General features: G+C 38.5%; 1 protein-coding gene across 1 annotated transcript in view; it reads right to left on the reverse strand.

The window, feature by feature from the left end:
- Window positions 1-11521: 11521 nt before the first annotated feature.
- Window positions 11522-17975, reverse strand: part of LOC128019937 (FHF complex subunit HOOK interacting protein 1B) — a 28797-nt gene continuing 22343 nt past the window's right edge. Inside the window, exons 10-13 of the mRNA XM_052606309.1 lie at window positions 16652-17950; window positions 16364-16542; window positions 15862-16024; window positions 11522-14366 (exon numbers count right to left, since the gene is read on the reverse strand). Coding sequence (XP_052462269.1) covers window positions 14056-14366; window positions 15862-16024; window positions 16364-16542; window positions 16652-17950 — 1952 coding nt within the window. The 3' untranslated portion in view covers window positions 11522-14055. The remainder of the gene's footprint in view (window positions 14367-15861; window positions 16025-16363; window positions 16543-16651; window positions 17951-17975) is intronic.

Consider the following 17975-nt stretch of genomic DNA (forward strand, 5'->3'; position numbering starts at 1 on the left):
TCTTGTGTGTCTGTGTGACAATTTGTGTTGCAACAAAGCAAACTTTGCATTCCCTTTTGGTTTGCATGCGACATATGATTTAGCACCTGTCTCTCACATTAACTGTATATAGTACTCGTATAGATACAGTCAGGAAGAGCTAGACTGTATATGAATTTACTTGACCCTCTATGGAATAGCTATTTGTGCATTAAAACATTTCCAGTATTTTTTAGGCTATCATGCTATATTACAATGTCACAGAAATTAAGATTAACAAGATATAGTTCACTCCAAAATATATTATCACCATCATGTATTTAAAAAAAAAAAAAAAAAAAAAAAAACACATGATGGTTTTCCATGGTTCTTGCTTTTTAGACATTTCTGGGCTAACCCATTTAAGTTAAATCTTTGGGCCAAAGGATTCCAATGTCTTCTATCCTTTTGAGTTAGTGTAACGTATATTCCATGCTCTAAATGTACAAAGGTTTCTTTTTTGTACGTCCTCATTAATGGTTAACATTACCCCCTCTCCCTTTCTCTCTCTCACTCATCCACTCTTCTCTCCCTGTGAGAGGTATTTTTTATTGCCCCTCTAAAGTTTACTTGCTACTTCCATAAATCCCCTCAAAGCAAACTGAGACGCCGTGTGCAACAACAAGCAAAATTCCACTCTTTTGGCATTTTGCCTGTTGCACATATAGGCACAGATACAGACGCTGTTCATACTGTAATATACAGCACACAGTAGCCAGGATACAGCACAAAACACCCACACTAGCCACTCGTATTCAAGAAACTTGCATACAAACAAACACTGTCTTCAAGGAAATGTTTAGGCTTTTTTCTTAATATATGCATGACACAAACAATAGAGACAATTGCTCCACATGAATAATTATTATTTATTTATAATCACATTATTATAGATTGTATGAGGATCTCAAATGAAGCTACATACTGCGACCTAGACCTGTGGCAAAACTTACTGTTACAAAAAGCTAGACCTCATAAACGGAATATCAAAAAGTTTACTGTGTAATTATCATCCATTTTAAATTCTCAAACATTTTAAAGCATATAATTTTCATTTTTAAATGTGTCTGTATTCTTTCATTTAATTTTATTGTTTTCAAGACAAAACTAGTCTTTACCCTATCTAGGATGATGTGGTTTTGGGTTTTGTAGACAAACTGTAAACTCAGGCATTCCACGATAATGAAGGACAACTTGAACCCAGTCCATTTATAGGTGGGATTTTTTTCTCTCTTGAAGATGCTGCAGGATATATTTTTATTTGAGAATTTTAAGAGCCATCTAACATTCATTTCTGAATATCATTCTTTACCAAAATACTTTTTCTTTGCAATATGGGACTTTGCAGACCAAATGGTGGTTTAAAACCTATCAACATTAGGTTTTAAACATCTATTATTCCTGTTATAATAATGCAGACCAGAATTTATTAAGATTGTCTAGCTTTACAAAAAAAATCCAAAGTGAATCAGGATGTATTCAAAATATACATCTGATTAAATCATTAATTCCTTGTTAATTAAATCCATTATTTTGGCTTTTTTAATTATGATTTTTAAGTGAAAATCATGACATTTGCCAAGGATGGTAACCCATACTCAGCTTTTTACCCATCCAATTGCACACACACAGCAGTGAGTAGTGAACACAACGTGCAGTGTGCAGTGGGCAGCTTTATATCCAGCACCCGGGGAGCAACTGGGGGTTCAGTGCCTTGCTCAAGGGCACTTCAGTCATCGGTATTGAGGGTGGAAGAGAGCACTGTTCATTCACTCCCTCCCATCTACAACTCCTGCCAGCACCTAGACTCGAACCAGCAACCTTCGGGTAACTAGTCCAAGTCTCTTACCAATAGGCCACAGCAGCCCCAATATAGTTACCTATTAAAATGCTTATGGTTACATATTCAGTGTAAGAGGCTTCCTAAAACGATTTTAGAATGGAACAGGTGGAACAGGTTTCTCTTTCTTTGTTCATCCGCCTGTGGTTTCTCACAATTCCATATCACACACTATTGTGACCTGACAAATAAACAGATTATCTGCTTAAAATAGTTTCAAACCACTGTTAAAGGTCATTTATTGCACATGAAAAAAGGATTTGTCGACTTCTAATGAAAATTTTTTTGAATTAATTATGGCTTCAATCATACACAAAGTCAAGGCTGCACTTCCTGACCAACAAGGAGACACCACATCCTCTGACAGTGTAAACAAGGGAGATGAAAACCTTTCTGTTGAATAACAAACCATTTTAGGGCAGAGGAACAATTTCACAAAACTTGAAACCTATTTCCATCAAGTTTTGTTCTGCGTGAGGTTAAGACATCCTGTGTTTTCTTTTTTTTTAACAAGCCAAGAGAATGTGTTTAGCCTAACTTCCAAATGAAAAATAGCAGCAGACTGGGTGTGTTTGGTAGTCAACATTCCCTGCTGAGATTCAAGACTCTCACTCATGCAATGAGTCATTACAGAACTGGATTCTAAGGATTCTAGTGAAAAATTCCAGAATTATTCAAGAGATTCCAGTGGTTCTGGTTCACTTTTTATGATTTCACCATCATACCAAGAATATTTCACATTCAGTAGTTAAATTTCTGTTGCTATTGAAGGGCCAAGTATACTAATGATGAACAGAAATGCTTCTTTAATGTTACATTTTAAGAGAAGAAAATGCAAAGACATTTACATTTTATTACTTTTACAAGCATAAATATATATATATATATATATATATATATATACAGTATTGTTCAAAATAATAGCAGTACAATGTGACTAACCAGAATAATCAAGGTTTTTCGTATATTTTTTTATTGCTACGTGGCAAACAAGTTACCAGTAGGTTCAGTAGATTCTCAGAAAACAAATGAGACCCAGCATTCATGATATGCACGCTCTTAAGGCTGTGCAATTGGGCAATTAGTTGAATTAGTTGAAAGGGGTGTGTTCAAAAAAATAGCAGTGTGGCATTCAATCACTGAGGTCATCAATTTTGTGAAGAAACAGGTGTGAATCAGGTGGCCCCTATTTAAGGATGAAGCCAACACTTGTTGAACATGCATTTGAAAGCTGAGGAAAATGGGTCGTTCAAGACATTGTTCAGAAGAACAGCGTACTTTGATTAAAAAGTTGATTAGAGAGGGGAAAACCTATAAAGAGGTGCAAAAAATGATAGGCTGTTCAGCTAAAATGATCTCCAATGCCTTAAAATGGAGAGCAAAACCAGAGAGACGTGGAAGAAAACAGAAGACAACCATCAAAATGGATAGAAGAATAACCAGAATGGCAAAGGCTCAGCCAATGATCACCTCCAGGATGATCAAAGACAGTCTGGAGTTACCTGTAAGTACTGTGACAGTTAGAAGACGTCTGTGTGAAGCTAATCTATTTTCAAGAATCCCCCGCAAAGTCCCTCTGTTAAAAAAAAGGCATGTGCAGAAGAGGTTACAATTTGCCAAAGAACACATCAACTGGCCTAAAGAGAAATGGAGGAACATTTTGTGGACTGTTGAGAGTAAAATTGTTCTTTTTGGGTCCAAGGGCCACAGGCAGTTTGTGAGACGACCCCCAAACTCTGAATTCAAGCCACAGTAGACAGTGAAGACAGTGAAGCATGGAGGTGCAAGCATCATGATATGGGCATGTTTCTCCTACTATGGTGTTGGGCCTATTTATCGCATACCAGGGATCATGGATCAGTTTGCATATGTTAAAATACTTGAAGAGGTCATGTTGCCCTATGCTGAAGAGGACATGCCCTTGAAATGGTTGTTTCAAAAAGACAATGACCCAAAACACGCTAGTAAACGGGCAAAGTCTTGGTTCCAAACCAACAAAATTAATGTTATGGAGTGGCCAGCCCAATCTCCAGACCTTAATCCAATTGAGAACTTGTGGGGTGATATCAAAAATGCTGTTTCTGAAGCAAAACCAAGAAATGTGAATGAATTGTGGAATGTTGTTAAAGAATCATGGAGTGGAATAACAGCTGAGAGGTGCCACAAGTTGGTTGACTCCATGCCACACAGATGTCAAGCAGTTTTAAAAAACTGTGGTCATACAACTAAATATTAGTTTAGTGATTCACAGGATTGCTAAATCCCAGAAAAAAAAAAATGTTTGTACAAAATAGTTTTGAGTTTGTACAGTCAAAGGTAGACACTGCTATTTTTTTGAACACACCCCTTTCAACTAATTGCCCAATTGCACAGCCTTAAGAGCGTGCATATCATGAATGCTGGGTCTTGTTTGTTTTCTGACAATCTACTGAACCTACTGGTAACTTGTTTGCCACGTAGCAATAAAAAATATACTAAAAACCTTGATTATTCTGGTTAGTCACATTGTACTGCTATTATTTTGAACAAGACTGTATATATATATATATATATATATATATATATATATATACACACACACATTCAACTCATCCTTGAAGATTTTTTTTTTTTCATTGAGCAGGAGCCTTGTCCTTTCTATGCATTGGTTTTATATGTACTGTTTATGTTATGTAACAATTTCATTCCATTTTATTGCATGTATCCTTACTTCCTCCTGCTGGCAAAGTCAAAAGAGTGCAGTAGAAGAAAAAAATCACCAGGAATTCAAAACAAAATTCAAAGCACAACAACACACAATCTCTTAATTTAGTCAATCTACTGCAGTCTGACTTGTCTATGAAAAAGTTAAAAGTATCCTTTTGTGACTAAGTGAAGTGTTCTGTGAAGTTATATGTGTACACACAAACACACACACACACACTTACATATAGCACTTCCACCCAAATAAAATATCCCCCAAAATATTACTTGAATTAAATCCCAAACTGGTCTGTACCTTGCTATCAGTGGACTGAACAAGTGAAAGTATGCATACTTATGGCTAACTAACTAAGACTGCGGATTACATTAAGTGGTTATATGGCATGTTTGAGGGATTTCAAATGTTTAATAAATAAATAAATACATACATATAATACTTGTGACATTTTCCTTAAAATTTTGAGCTATTTGGAAACTCTTCATTTGTACTGATAAATCTTAATGCAGTGGTGCATGCTGTCTGACACAACTAGGAGATCATTAGGTAAAAGTGCCAGTCCACGAGGGCTGCTAAGTCCATCAGACACAATAACTCGTCCTAGCCCATCAGAAGTATATAGAAGCACCTGATGTTTTTCTCCCCAGTCTGCCACCAAAACAGACCCATCCTTATCAATGCAGAGGCCCCAAGGACAGGATAGTATGGGCCCTAAGCTAGAACAAACACCCAGGATTCTTAGGGTGTCCCATCCAGGTCCTAAAATCTTCACACAAGGATCCTGCCCTATTTCACTGCCTCGCTCTGACACGGCAATCAGACCAGAGTACAGACATGCTGCGACCAGGTAAGGCCTGTGGAAACCAGTCACCACAGTTCGTTCCAATCTGGAGCCGCTTTTAGGTTCAAGTTTTAGTGCTGTAAGAGTACCCTTTCGTATATCTGCAACTAGGAATTCATCCCTTTGGGTGACTGTCACTCCCCTCGGTGCTTCCAACTCATCTCGAGGTACTCCAGCAATGTAGGGTCCCCCTCCAAATGTTTGTAGGAGACGCCCATGCCGACTTAGGATCAGCAGAGCCCTTTCAGCTGCACAGCTCAGAGCAATCAAACCCTTGGCATTAACAGCCACATCAAAGTAATTGCGGCAACGTCGTGAGGAGCCTCCCAAGTTATTACTTGGAGAAGTCACTTGTTGTAGGATATTGCCATGGGCATCAGTTACCTGGACACGAGCATTCCCGCAATCCACAAGGAACAGCTGACCTTGTGGTGTTGCGTGGACACCACTGGGCAGAGTGAGATCAGCACGTCCTGAGCCTTGTTTACCAAACTGCCGGACAAGACGCACCTGCTCTGGTGCTAGTGATTCGGCATCCTCCTCTAACTCTAGAAGGGCTGGCTCACTCCTCTCTCCATGCAATCTGTTCCCATTTAGAGAGATCTGCCGTCCTGATGTAAAGTGGTTCAGTCTTTTCTGAGATGAGTTATTGATAACAGACATAGAGAGTGAACGAGACACTCTACTGGAACAAGACGCATGTTGTTGAGAGTTCTTTTGAGAGAAGTTACCCTGACTGGGACAGGATTTAGTCCGTGATACCTCATTTTGTTTTTGGAAGGTGGGGCTTGAGAGTGAGGAGATATGACTCTTAGTTACACTCCATATGCTTGATTGGTGTGTTCTGGTTTCATTGAGGGGTCTGTTGCAGTAGGAAAGGTCAGCAGCCGATCTGGAGAGGCGAGCAGTAGGATGCAGGGGGTTGGTAAAATCTCTGGGGGAGCTGACAATGAAGGTGTACCCAGAATCTACACTGTCTACAGGGGATGTTGCACGGTTTTGTGGGAAGTCATCTGAGGATGGACTTAACTGAGAACTAGACCTGCCATGAAGGAAGTGGTTGTTGCTGCCTGAGATGATCTCTCTGGGGCTCTGTAGTGATGGAGATCCAGTCCTTCTTACATGATTTTTATGGTCAAACTGATGCAAGAAACAGCCACCTTGGTTTTGTTGACCTTGTTCTGGAGATGGAGAGAGTTCTCGTTGCCTTCTTGCTTTATGTGAAGCAAACTGTGTAATTGGTCCGTTTTGTATTCGGGCAAAATCCTCACCCTCTGACTCACCATGACTAAGTGATGGTACAGCCAAAAAGAGCTCATCTCCTTTGCATTCAGATGAAGGAGATTCACACTCATCTTCCTGTGAGGAATCACGTTCACATGGGACAGGTTTAGGGGATCTGTGATGCAGTTTTGGGGACTGACGTTTGACCTCTTCTCCTGATTCTTCATCACTTCGGGCTGACAAACTGAGCTTCCGGATAGCCTTCAAGTTTCCACTACTAATGGATGAGTGCCTTGGATTAGGCCCTGGAGATAAGATTTGGTTTTGTCCAGGACTTGTTCCATCAGGTGTGCTCTGCCCCTCTCTAATGACATGAGCCACACCGCGTGCTTCATTGGCATGGAGCGAACACATTTGCCCCTGCTGCCCACAGCCTCCAACAGGGAAATGGACATGGTGGTCTTGTATTTTGATTTCACCAAAAGTTACAGCATCTGGTTGGGCACTTGGTTTAAAAGATACACGACTGAGTGTAAGCGAGACTTCCCAAGGTTGGACTAGTTCTACAACACCCTTAAGAAGCTGGTCCCTCTTCAGATCCCACTCTCGTTCTTTATTACCATCACCACCACTACATTTCTTTATTAGCTCTCGAAGTTTAATAACTTTATATAATCTCTGGTCTATCAATCTTTGTCCAACCCTTATGGCTGCTCCATTGTCCCTCTGCACCTGTTCCAGTCTGAGCTGTAGGTCCCGGTGGTCCTGTTCTACCCTTTCCAGTAGACGACGTTCCTCCCTTTGTGCTCCAAGCAGTGCACGCTCCACACCTTGACCTACCGTCCGTGCTTCAGTCACTTGTTGCTCCCTCAGACGTCTGAGCTCTGTTTCACATCTTGTTAAATCACATAATGCCTGGGTAGCCCAACATGATAAGGAAAGCAAAGAGGCTACAGGAGTAGGTTTCGGGCCCTCATGACCTTCTATGTCTGACTGTGCCATTGGGCTTAGAGGAGGCTGTGGAGATGTGCTAGGGGAAGTTTTGTTGCCCACTGGAGATCCAGCAGACATGTTTGCAGAGAATTTGTAAAGGCTTCTTTGCAGAGGATTGTATCTATTTTGGACCTGGTAGGAGAGGTACAGAGAAAGAGGGAATAAAACTGAGGACATTAGAAAAATGATCTTCATTGAACTAATTTGTATTTAATATTATGGCATTAAGACAAATGAATACCCGAAAAGATTTCAAGGGGGAAAAGTAGATAAGAAATCCACAATAACAATAGTTTAGAAAAAAGGAGATGTAGTTGCTTTGCTGTACCCTATGGCAACTACAGTCATGAAAACAGCAGCCATGACAACATAAAGATACCACAGTAAAAATAAACAATAAATACAAAATGAAGTAACTGTAATACAGAATAAATTCATGTTTTATAATTAGTATAACATAAAATTTAGCAATAATGTGCAATGTATTTAAAAAAATGAGTAATAACAGTAAAAGTAGTGAAGGAGCAATTTTTGTAACAATGTTATGCAATTACATTGCTATTACATCAAAATATCATGTTCTAGATTGTATCTTCAGAAATATTAAAATATTTAAGGAGTAAATCAAATAAGCAAATAAATAAAATGCCTTGTATGTGAAATAAAAATAAAAAGAAGTTGTTTTCATCTTACCTTGTCCTTTTTTATTGTTAGAGCTAAGATGTTTCTTGAAGAGATAACAACATAGCACTCAACCCGTCGTACTGACTGAAAGTAGGAAACCTTAAGCGGCTTGCTTCTGGAATTTGATATGGTTCGCTGTCTTGTGGAGCAGTTGCTGAGCACATTTGAGAGGGCAATCAGTGAAACAAGACCACGATGCACATTTTGTTTGTCTATTCTGACTGATGTCTCAACTACGGTATATATGGAACATTGTTCATTATTATTGTGCTACTGATTATTTATTTGCCTTTTATTAGTATTAGTATTATCAGTTCTCTTTTATTATTTTCTCCTATTTAAGCATTGCAAAGAAAGTGTTTCTTTCCCACTGTACTGATGTGCATGTGACAAACAAAACTTGACGTTGACTGACAGATGGAAAGCCGAGAAACTCTGACAGAACTGGTGAATTGAGGGAACCAAGGATTGGCTAGAAAAAGACTAATTGAAAACATAGAGAAATTGTGGCAGACAGACAATTGTGAGCAAAGAAGAGGGAGAGACAGATAGAAGAAAGGGAGTTCTGGTTATTTCAAGCACCAAGGAGATGATTAGCATTTCAAATTCAAGGAGGCAGGCAGTGGGATGCAACAAAAAAAAAAAATTCATCACAAAACAGAAAATGCACTTGTTCTCCTTTGCTCACTTGTATTTTCACTTTGCAGACTTCTATCTCACCTCTTCAGGCCCCTCAGGCCCAACGTGACATCAGGCTACACATTAGCACACCGCTCAAATACTTAATTCATGACAAGATTTAAAGAGTCCAAAGTGTGCATGTGTAGTGGGAGGAAGAGATACTGTAAGTAAAAAAAAAAAAAAAAGGTTATTTAATATTCATTCTGTGAATATAACGTTTAAGATGCATGATAAACATAATCCATTAAAAGATAAAACATTCTTCCTATTCAGGTACAATCTGAGACACCACTTACTTTATTTAATGCTATTTTAGCACTAGTCCTGATCGGTTCTGTCTGAGAGACAATGGTAAAAAAAAAAGAGGAGGGACAAAGGCGAAATATAGATGCCAGCAAGACATGCCAAGCAGCAGACTATATGAAATAATGACATGTCACTCATTTGGCAAATCATCAAAGTGTTAAAAAATAAAATAATAATAGTAATGTGTCCAATTGTAATGGCACGAAGATGATTCAGTCTAAGAGACTGTAAGATGATTTATAAATTTAAAAAAAAATAATGCCTCAGGTTTCTGCAGTCTGGGTGAAATTAAGTCTTTTGTATGCTCATTTTTTTTTTAAAATGGAGATTAAACCATTGTGGTGCTGTAGAAAGGTAAAAAGTCATTTGCATAATTGTAACATTGCATCCAAAGTCATCTGATATGGTGCATGTGTCTGTGTGTCATCCTGGGTCTTTTCTGTAGGGATCCTCTCACATTACTTCTTAAATTATCTATGAGGGGCTGCTGTAGATGAACTCTGCATATTGGCTTTGTACAAGGACAGTGAACAAAAGCAACTAACTACTTTTAGTGTACAATAAAGTCACCAAACTAAATCTTCATTCAAAAGCAATTAACTATAAATATCACTCAACTAAACACAGTACAAACTAATGCCAGATAACATTGTGATAACATTTCAAACGATTACCAAATAAAGTAACAAGTAATTCACAATGCTGGTCATTACTCTAAAACTATTGTTAATCATTTAAAACATAGTATTTCTTTAAATGACTTTAAAATGATTGGTAATTAGAGGGAAAAAAACATCAGCATATTTTAAAAGCAATGTATAATACAAAACTAACCAGAAAAAAAAAGTATAATATTGTATTGACTGTATAATACTAATTGAAAAATATTCGGTCTTGAATTATAAAAACTGCACTAAACTTGAAGGTCTTACCTCTGTGGCTGACACCTGCACCTCTGTCACTGCCCTCCTCTCTCACAAGCGTTTCTCTCTCTCTCTCTCTTGCTAGTTGTCCCACTGTGGTACAGAACCAATTCTACAACCAATAACCTTGGTGACTGAGATTATGAGCTTCCTCTTTGTATTTTTCTACATTATAATTTTCTGTGATCAATTCAAACATATAGACTTTGTGAAGTAATCATTTCATACTTTTTTTTATTTTATTATATAACTTTTTTTATTTGTTTTTTATCTTTTCTATCTTAACTTTAAAAACTATTTAATTATTCATTTACTTGCATAAGAAAAAAAAAACAAGCAAAACTTGGAAACCTTAAACATGCACATTGTACATCTTTGAAGTGCATTTAACTAATCAAGACATCTGATATAACACAATGGAGCAACACCAGCAGACATCATGGCACCTCAAATCATCACCAACTTCAGAAACTTCACACTGGACTTTGGATTCTGTGCTTCTCCAGTCTTTCTCCAGACCTTGATTTCCAAATGAAATGCTAAATTTACATTCATCTGAAAAGAGGACTTTGGACCACTGAGCAACAGTCCAGTTCTTTTTCTCCTTAGCCCAGGTAAGATGCTTCTGACATCGTTTCTGTTTTAGAAGTTGCTTGGTAGCTCTTTTCCTGAAGACGTCTGAGCGTAGTGACTCTTGATTGCCTGACTCTGGCTTCAGTCCACTACTTGTGAAGCTCTCCCAAGTTCTTTAATATGATTTTTCTGACAATCTTCCCAAGGCTGTGGTCATCCCTGTTGCTTTTGCAACTTTTTCTAAAACATTTTTTCCAGTCTACCTTCTATGAATATATTTTGATACAGCACTCTGTGAACAGCCAGCCCTTTCAGCAATGACTTTCTTGCGGAGTGTGTTCATGATTGTCTTCTGGACAACTGTCTAGTCAGTAGTCTTTCACATAATAGTGGTTGCATGTTCTAAACTAGCCCAAGAGGTACCCATTATTTATACTCAAAATTAATCAAACTAATCAAGCTCAAAATGGAATATTCAAATTTTTTGAGATACTGAATTTTGTATTTTCTCAAGCTGTAAGATGTAACCATCAGAATTTAAAAAAAAAATCCAAACATAGTCAGTGTCATATTTCTTAAGACCCGATTCATCTGCGCCCAAGCAACAATCAGAGAAAGTACAAAGTGTGTATTCAGGAGACTTTTTTTTTCGTTATGTCAATCAACCACATCTTAATCAAATGACAGATCTCACCTTTATAAACTTATGAGAAATAAAGACAAAGAAGCAAAACATATTGCCAGGTAAAACATTTATAAATTAATAAAAACATTCCCTTTTAGTGTTTGTCTTTGAAGGTTTTCTTCATTGATTTAAATCTCCATTCAGTTCCACTGTCCTCCATTTTATACATAGAAAAATATTTTGATAACATTCATCATTTTGCATCAGTTTCCATACAGTCAAGTAGATTATTGAATCGATAAGGGATAAGTAAATTATTGAAGAGTGGGGTTCCAGATTGCCAATTTAGTTTGTGTTTGTCCCCAAAAGTTGAACCATCTTTGCTTACCCAGTAACCAGTTTGCATAGATAACAAGCTGCAGAAGTCCTTGTCAACATCGTTTCACTCAAACAAATGAACAGAAAACCAAATACAGAAAAATCAACTTAACTGTGCAATGTACATTGATTCAAACAAACACTTTTCCTTAACAAGGATACACAATCATTGAGCTCCTGATTTTTCTAAATGTCTAAATCATATCAAAAACGTATGTAAAAAAAGAAAAACAAGCTTATCTCCACCACGTCAGGCATACAATTACATCATAAAAACGATGGGTGTTTCTTGTGCATTGGTATCTTATGACACACATCAGTTGTACAGGCCTATTTGATTTCTAACTTAGAAACTGAACAGAAATATAATAACCACTCCATAGAGATAATTGAACTCTGACATATGTACCGTTTATTCATTCAACCTCTTTCTCTTTCTCCTTTCCATTTCATCTTTTTCACCCATACAGACATTAGAGCATGTTTCAGGGAAAGCACAAATGATTTTTCTTGAAAGTAACATCGTCTAACATTCTCCCTAAATATGGAATTTACAAACAAAAGCAGAGAACCATCACACTAATATGCTGCTCAGATCTTCTGTGGGTGGGAGGATAGATAAGGAGAAAATGGATGGACTGATAATTCAGCAGCTAGATGTAACCAGAAAATAATATATAACTGACTTTCAAATTGTCTGCTCTTACATCTAGAAACTGATCAAAGATTATGCCCAAATGATATTTGATCGAACAGAATTACTGAACTGACACAAGTGAAACAGCAAGAACAATGAATGCTTGCAATGAAAATTAAGTAACTGGGGTAATGCACATATGGCTTGTGGATGATAAAAGAGCTCTTGGATGGATGATTTCAGATCAGCATATTAACGATACACAAGGGGCAGAAACAATACTGTTCCCCAAAAAAAAAAAAAAAAAAAATGATCTTGCTATTAAAAAAAAAATCTCATAAAAGCACATGCATGTCCTAACTTCCATTCTGAAAATTAAAGTGTCTAAAGTATTTTGGCAATAAACAAATTAAAAAGTGGAGTGATGTTTCCACTTAGCACACATTACGGCTGATTTCACTCATACTCCATAACACTAGCAAAATCAACTAATAAACAGAAAAAAAAAAAAAAAAAACACTTTGATTCAACACTAAGATGGCTTATGAGTCACATAACTTGGCTCACTCCTTAAAGGGACAGGTAATTATTAAGCAAGCTTCTCTTTGCTCATACCAGCCAAATATTTAAGACATTAGCACCTAGTCGGACCCCAAAAGGGATGCTAAAATCCAGTATAGGAGATCTCTGTGGGCAGAAAAATCAGTACCCCAGCACCCCCCCCCCCACCACCAACCTCAAGAAAAAAACCCTGAAGATATGTAATGTCAAGCTAGGTGAATGTACCATTTGCATTTCCCTTAGACGTCCAGAAACTCATCCTGGAAAACGTGCAGCTGCAACAAGACACAAGAATTCAAACTAAAACTTGACATCTATGCTAAATAAATCAGCCTTTTATTGGGACGGAGGTTAGGAAAATATACCCTCTCTCTAACTGAACTGGCTCTAACATCCCTCACGATGTTGAACTAAAGATCGGCAGGACTTGAGTATTGTGTCACCTGTTGATTTTTCAGAGATGTCTCAATAAAGAGGACTTATTGCCCGGCTTGTAATTGGTAAACTGCATCTGACATCTCGTCCTTTAAAAAAACGGCAGGATGATTATTTCTGATATATCTTGGTGTGATGTCACAGACCTATTTTCTATAAAAGACAAAATAACCGTCCAACATTGTTAAAAATGTAAATGGCACTTCCGCACCCATAAAAGTTTAAAAGAACTGTGTGTAGTGAGTCTACTTTAGCTAGTCTCTGAAGTGACTTAGAAACGTAAGGAGTGCAAGTTTACGCCCAATTCCTCCAGCTCAGAGTCTCTCTGAGTGTACAAAAATCATTATACACATAGATATTTTATATAGACTATATACAATTGATATGCACAATTTCCTTAAGCTTAATGAATAAATGGTCCTGTACAATAAAAAAAAAATTACATTATGCACATGAGATAATTAACCTCTCTCTTTACCTTTATGATCAACTGATTTTTCTTGTCTCTTTGAGTGCATTATGTCCCTTGAAAAAAAAAAAAAGACTGTTTGAAATATCTCAGGGATATAATGGTCTACAGCTCAGTGCCAGGAACAGTGGATAAAGCAAGTACAGAGGAATAATTTGGCCTGGTGTTATTCCTCAGTGCCTTGACTAGGTGGGAAGGGTAGGGCTACGGCATGCTCCTGTGCAAGAGCAGCTAGCTCTTTGAGAAACTCTGAGAAAATAACAGCACAGTAGACTGCATTTTTTACCCTTAGGGCCTCTGCCTGCTTTTCCAGACCAGAGGCCCCACCGGCCGCACCACCCCGAAACAAAGCACTGTGGAGGGACTGCCCTCCATCCCTTACGTGGGACAATGCCAACTGAGCTGCATATCGAGCTCTCGTAGGACTGTTCGTATGCCTCAGGATAAGATCACCCAGAGATGGTTTTCGGCTTTTAACTGTGGGAAAGAAAAACAAACAGAGAAAAAAGGGAAACATAACAAGTTAAGATGCCTTGTGCATTATCACTTCCTCAAAGCATTTCACAGGGTATATGCAGAGTTATTAAATGTAAGACTTGAGAACTCTTCTAAGTTCCTGCACAAATAAAATTAATATCATGTTTAAACAGAAATACAGAAGACAAACTAGTTTAAGTTTTAATATATTAATACATACAAATTAAAGGTTTATCAATGTTGGATTTTTCTGATACAATAATAATGTCTTTAATGTGTCTTCCTGTGACAGGGCAGCCCAGAGAGAAGCCATAAGAGCTTATGTTGAATTGAATACCAGATACAATTTGTGCAGCTAAAATACCAAATATATCCAGAAAAAAATATTTTAAGCATAATGCAGGCCATTTGAATGAATCAGTTGAATGAATGACTCAATGACTCACTCATGCAGGGATTTGCCGCCACCTACTGGCGATTTTAGGTTTAAATTTAAAGTAGATTTCCCTTTTTCCCCCCCAATATCCTTTCAAATATTAGTATTCAAGGTTTTTTTTCTTTTTTAGGTCAAAATGTTATTTATGCATTTGTAACTGCAGGTTAAATGCATTCATTTACTGCTTTAAACGGTCTGTAAGAACTGTAAGAAATTTGACACAAAAGATGATACATACATTTAATTAGGTAGAAAAAAATTTGCATTTTAAAAGGTAAAAATCCCAATAAAAGGTAAAAATCAATTAAAGGTAAATTTAATTAATTATTTTTTTTTACTTTTTGAAAAAGTTACTCCTGTATCTTTCTGTTACTCCTGCAATCTAATTACCACACAGAATATAAAGAATATCAAAAACTTTGGGAGTCAGCAGTCCACCTGCCAAAATACAGGCACAATAACATGCTCAGCAAAATATCATCTAATTATAGTCATCGACAAAATTCCAGAAAATATTGAGATATCATTTTTTTTCATTATAGCACACCCCTACCATAAAGTAAACACTGTCTTAATTCACCAAAAGTAGATCATAAGCAATTGCATTGGCATAAATAGGTGGTATTCACAGTCTGAACTGCTCTGAAACCACGAGACTGTAGAGTGTGTAATAAAGCCATATTTTGACTTTGAACGAGCGGTGATCCCATTCAATTCAACCATGACGTTTAAGAATTCCTGTTTTCTATTCCCAAATTTAAGACCCCTTTAAATGTTCATTAAGATTTCTGTTGTACCATTTTAGATATTTAGGACTTTTTATGGCCTTAATTTCAAAGCATCCTTCAAAGTTTATTTTGTGATATGACCAGCTGTGTGAGTGTATATTATTCGTTACAAAGGCAAATGTCACAAAAACATGGTCACACCAAAACATCTTTCATTAAAATGGCTTTTACAAGCAGGCACATTAAACCATGATCTCTTCTTTTTTTTTTTTCCTGAGAAAGTTCATTCACTTTCATCCACCTACTTAATCATCCACTTTCATCCACCTACTTAATGAGTCTGAGCGACGAAGGTTGGGGACTCCCATGGGTGAGTCAGACCAGTCTAATTTTCCTCTTGCAACCAGAAAGCGGCGAGCCTTTCTTAACATGGCAGGGAAATCCTCATGTGTTGCTGCAAATGCTTCAATGCGATTTTTTACTGATCCCAGCACCTGAAGAGTAGAAAAATCAACATCTTTCAAAAAATCTTTTTGAAGCAATGCATTTACGTTTACTGATTTAAGTTGTCAAATCAAATTTGAAATTATTTGCTTCCTCAAAATTCACCCCAGAACATTTTCTTTAAATCATGCAAGCTCAAAAAAGTGCCAGAGACACTTAAGTTAAAAAAACAAGCAGTTTTTGTGTTGTCAAAATAAATTTAGAATTAATATTTTTGAACAGAAAATGTACAAACCAATAAAAAAAAAGAGCAACTCAGATTGATTCAGTCTTTGCATATTTCGTATTAAGCAGTCATGCTGATGGTTTTGTCATATTTCTTGTATTACCTGTATGAGTGATTTAATGCTGGGCTGAAACACCATGTTGGCGTTGAGGAGGAAAGAGCGGAGAAGAGGCTGAGGGTAACAGGCCAGCTGGAACACAACACCCGTCAGCAAAATGTTCACATATAAGGAGTTCTGCATCATACTCTCCAGTTTACTGAACAGGGCTGTTATAAATGGACCTACACAGAGGGAGAAGCGGAACCAGTGACTTATGGTTAGCACTTGCTGAACTTGCACAAGTAACATAAGCACTCAAATCTTTAATTTGGTCATCTCTACAATGAGAACCTGTGTATGGTTGAGTAAGAGGTGGTCCAAGGGGTCGTGTGGGGCTAAATACCCCCGTGGCAGTGCTGTCAGGCTTCGTTTCACTGGTGCACTGCTCAGTCTCCACTGGAAGACAGTCCTCATCTGTCAGGCTGGGAGCAGGAGCAGTGCGAGATTCCTCCGAGCTGCGCGAGAGAACCCTCCTCTCTCTTACACGTTCCTCCAGCTCCTTCAGCTCCTGGTGAAAAGCCTCTATGCTGATTCCCTGGCATTTCGAGTCTCCAGACAATGGCTCCGACGGCGCCCGCTCCAGCAACTCCTCAATCAGACGCTCAACGGACTCTGGACCCCTGATGTCATGGGGAACTGTGGAAGTCTCAGTCAAGGCAGGAACAGGAGATACTCTCTGGCTCTCACTTTGTAGACACTCTTGGGTAGAAGAGGGCATGGAGGTTTGATGTTGCAGATGTGGCTTCACCTGCACCTGAGATGAATTAATTGCCGATCTTACATTGAAATCATGGTAGTCGACAGGGCCCATACCCATCGACCCGTTCATCCCTGCCTTCACCACGCTGTTATTTACATCAGTTTCCCTTTTCACTTTCTTAGCCTCCATTTTCTCATCCACACTGTCTGTGGGCTCCACCTGCCCCATCCCATTATGGAGCGCTGGATGAGGTGCCGAATGAGAGTGTTGGGATACAGTTTCCACAGCACCGGTTATTTCTGTAGAGACTGATGCAAATGATGAAGACTGTAGAGGTACAGAGCTGGGAAGAAGGCTGCGTTTCTTACTGCGGGGTGTGAGACTGATACAGTTCTTGCTGATGGTAACATCCCACTCTCCACTATCTCGATCGGAACTGCTCCACTCCGCACGTGCTGCAGCAACCACTGCTGCCCTCTGCTGAGGGCGGTCAATTATGGAGAAATGCTCTTGTACCATATTGAGGGAGGGGTTGGATGTAGGAGGGGGAGGTGGAGGAGGAGCAGAGTTTGGAGAGGGATTTTCTCCATCGTAAGGGGCTGACCAGTCTCGACAGGCCCAGGAGCAGAGCTCAATACCCTTGCGAGCATCACGCAGATACTCCAGGTAGCCAGTCTCTCCTTCTGAAGTGTCTGGGAGTTGGTGCATTGGGCTGTCAGGAGACAGAGGGGAGGAAACACTACCACGAGGAGAAGAGGGAGTGTTCTCCGAGCCAGACGAGGTGGGGTTGGTTTGGCCTCCTGAGCTTTGCTGTCGAATAAAGAGAGCAAGGCGGGAAGGAGTGCTGGGTCTGGGGTGAACCGGTGACTCTGAAGTGGGACTACCTATCACTATTGGGGCAAAAAAGAGGGAAAA

Source organism: Carassius gibelio, chromosome A9 (assembly GCF_023724105.1).
Source record: "Carassius gibelio isolate Cgi1373 ecotype wild population from Czech Republic chromosome A9, carGib1.2-hapl.c, whole genome shotgun sequence".
NCBI lineage: Eukaryota > Metazoa > Chordata > Actinopteri > Cypriniformes > Cyprinidae > Carassius > Carassius gibelio.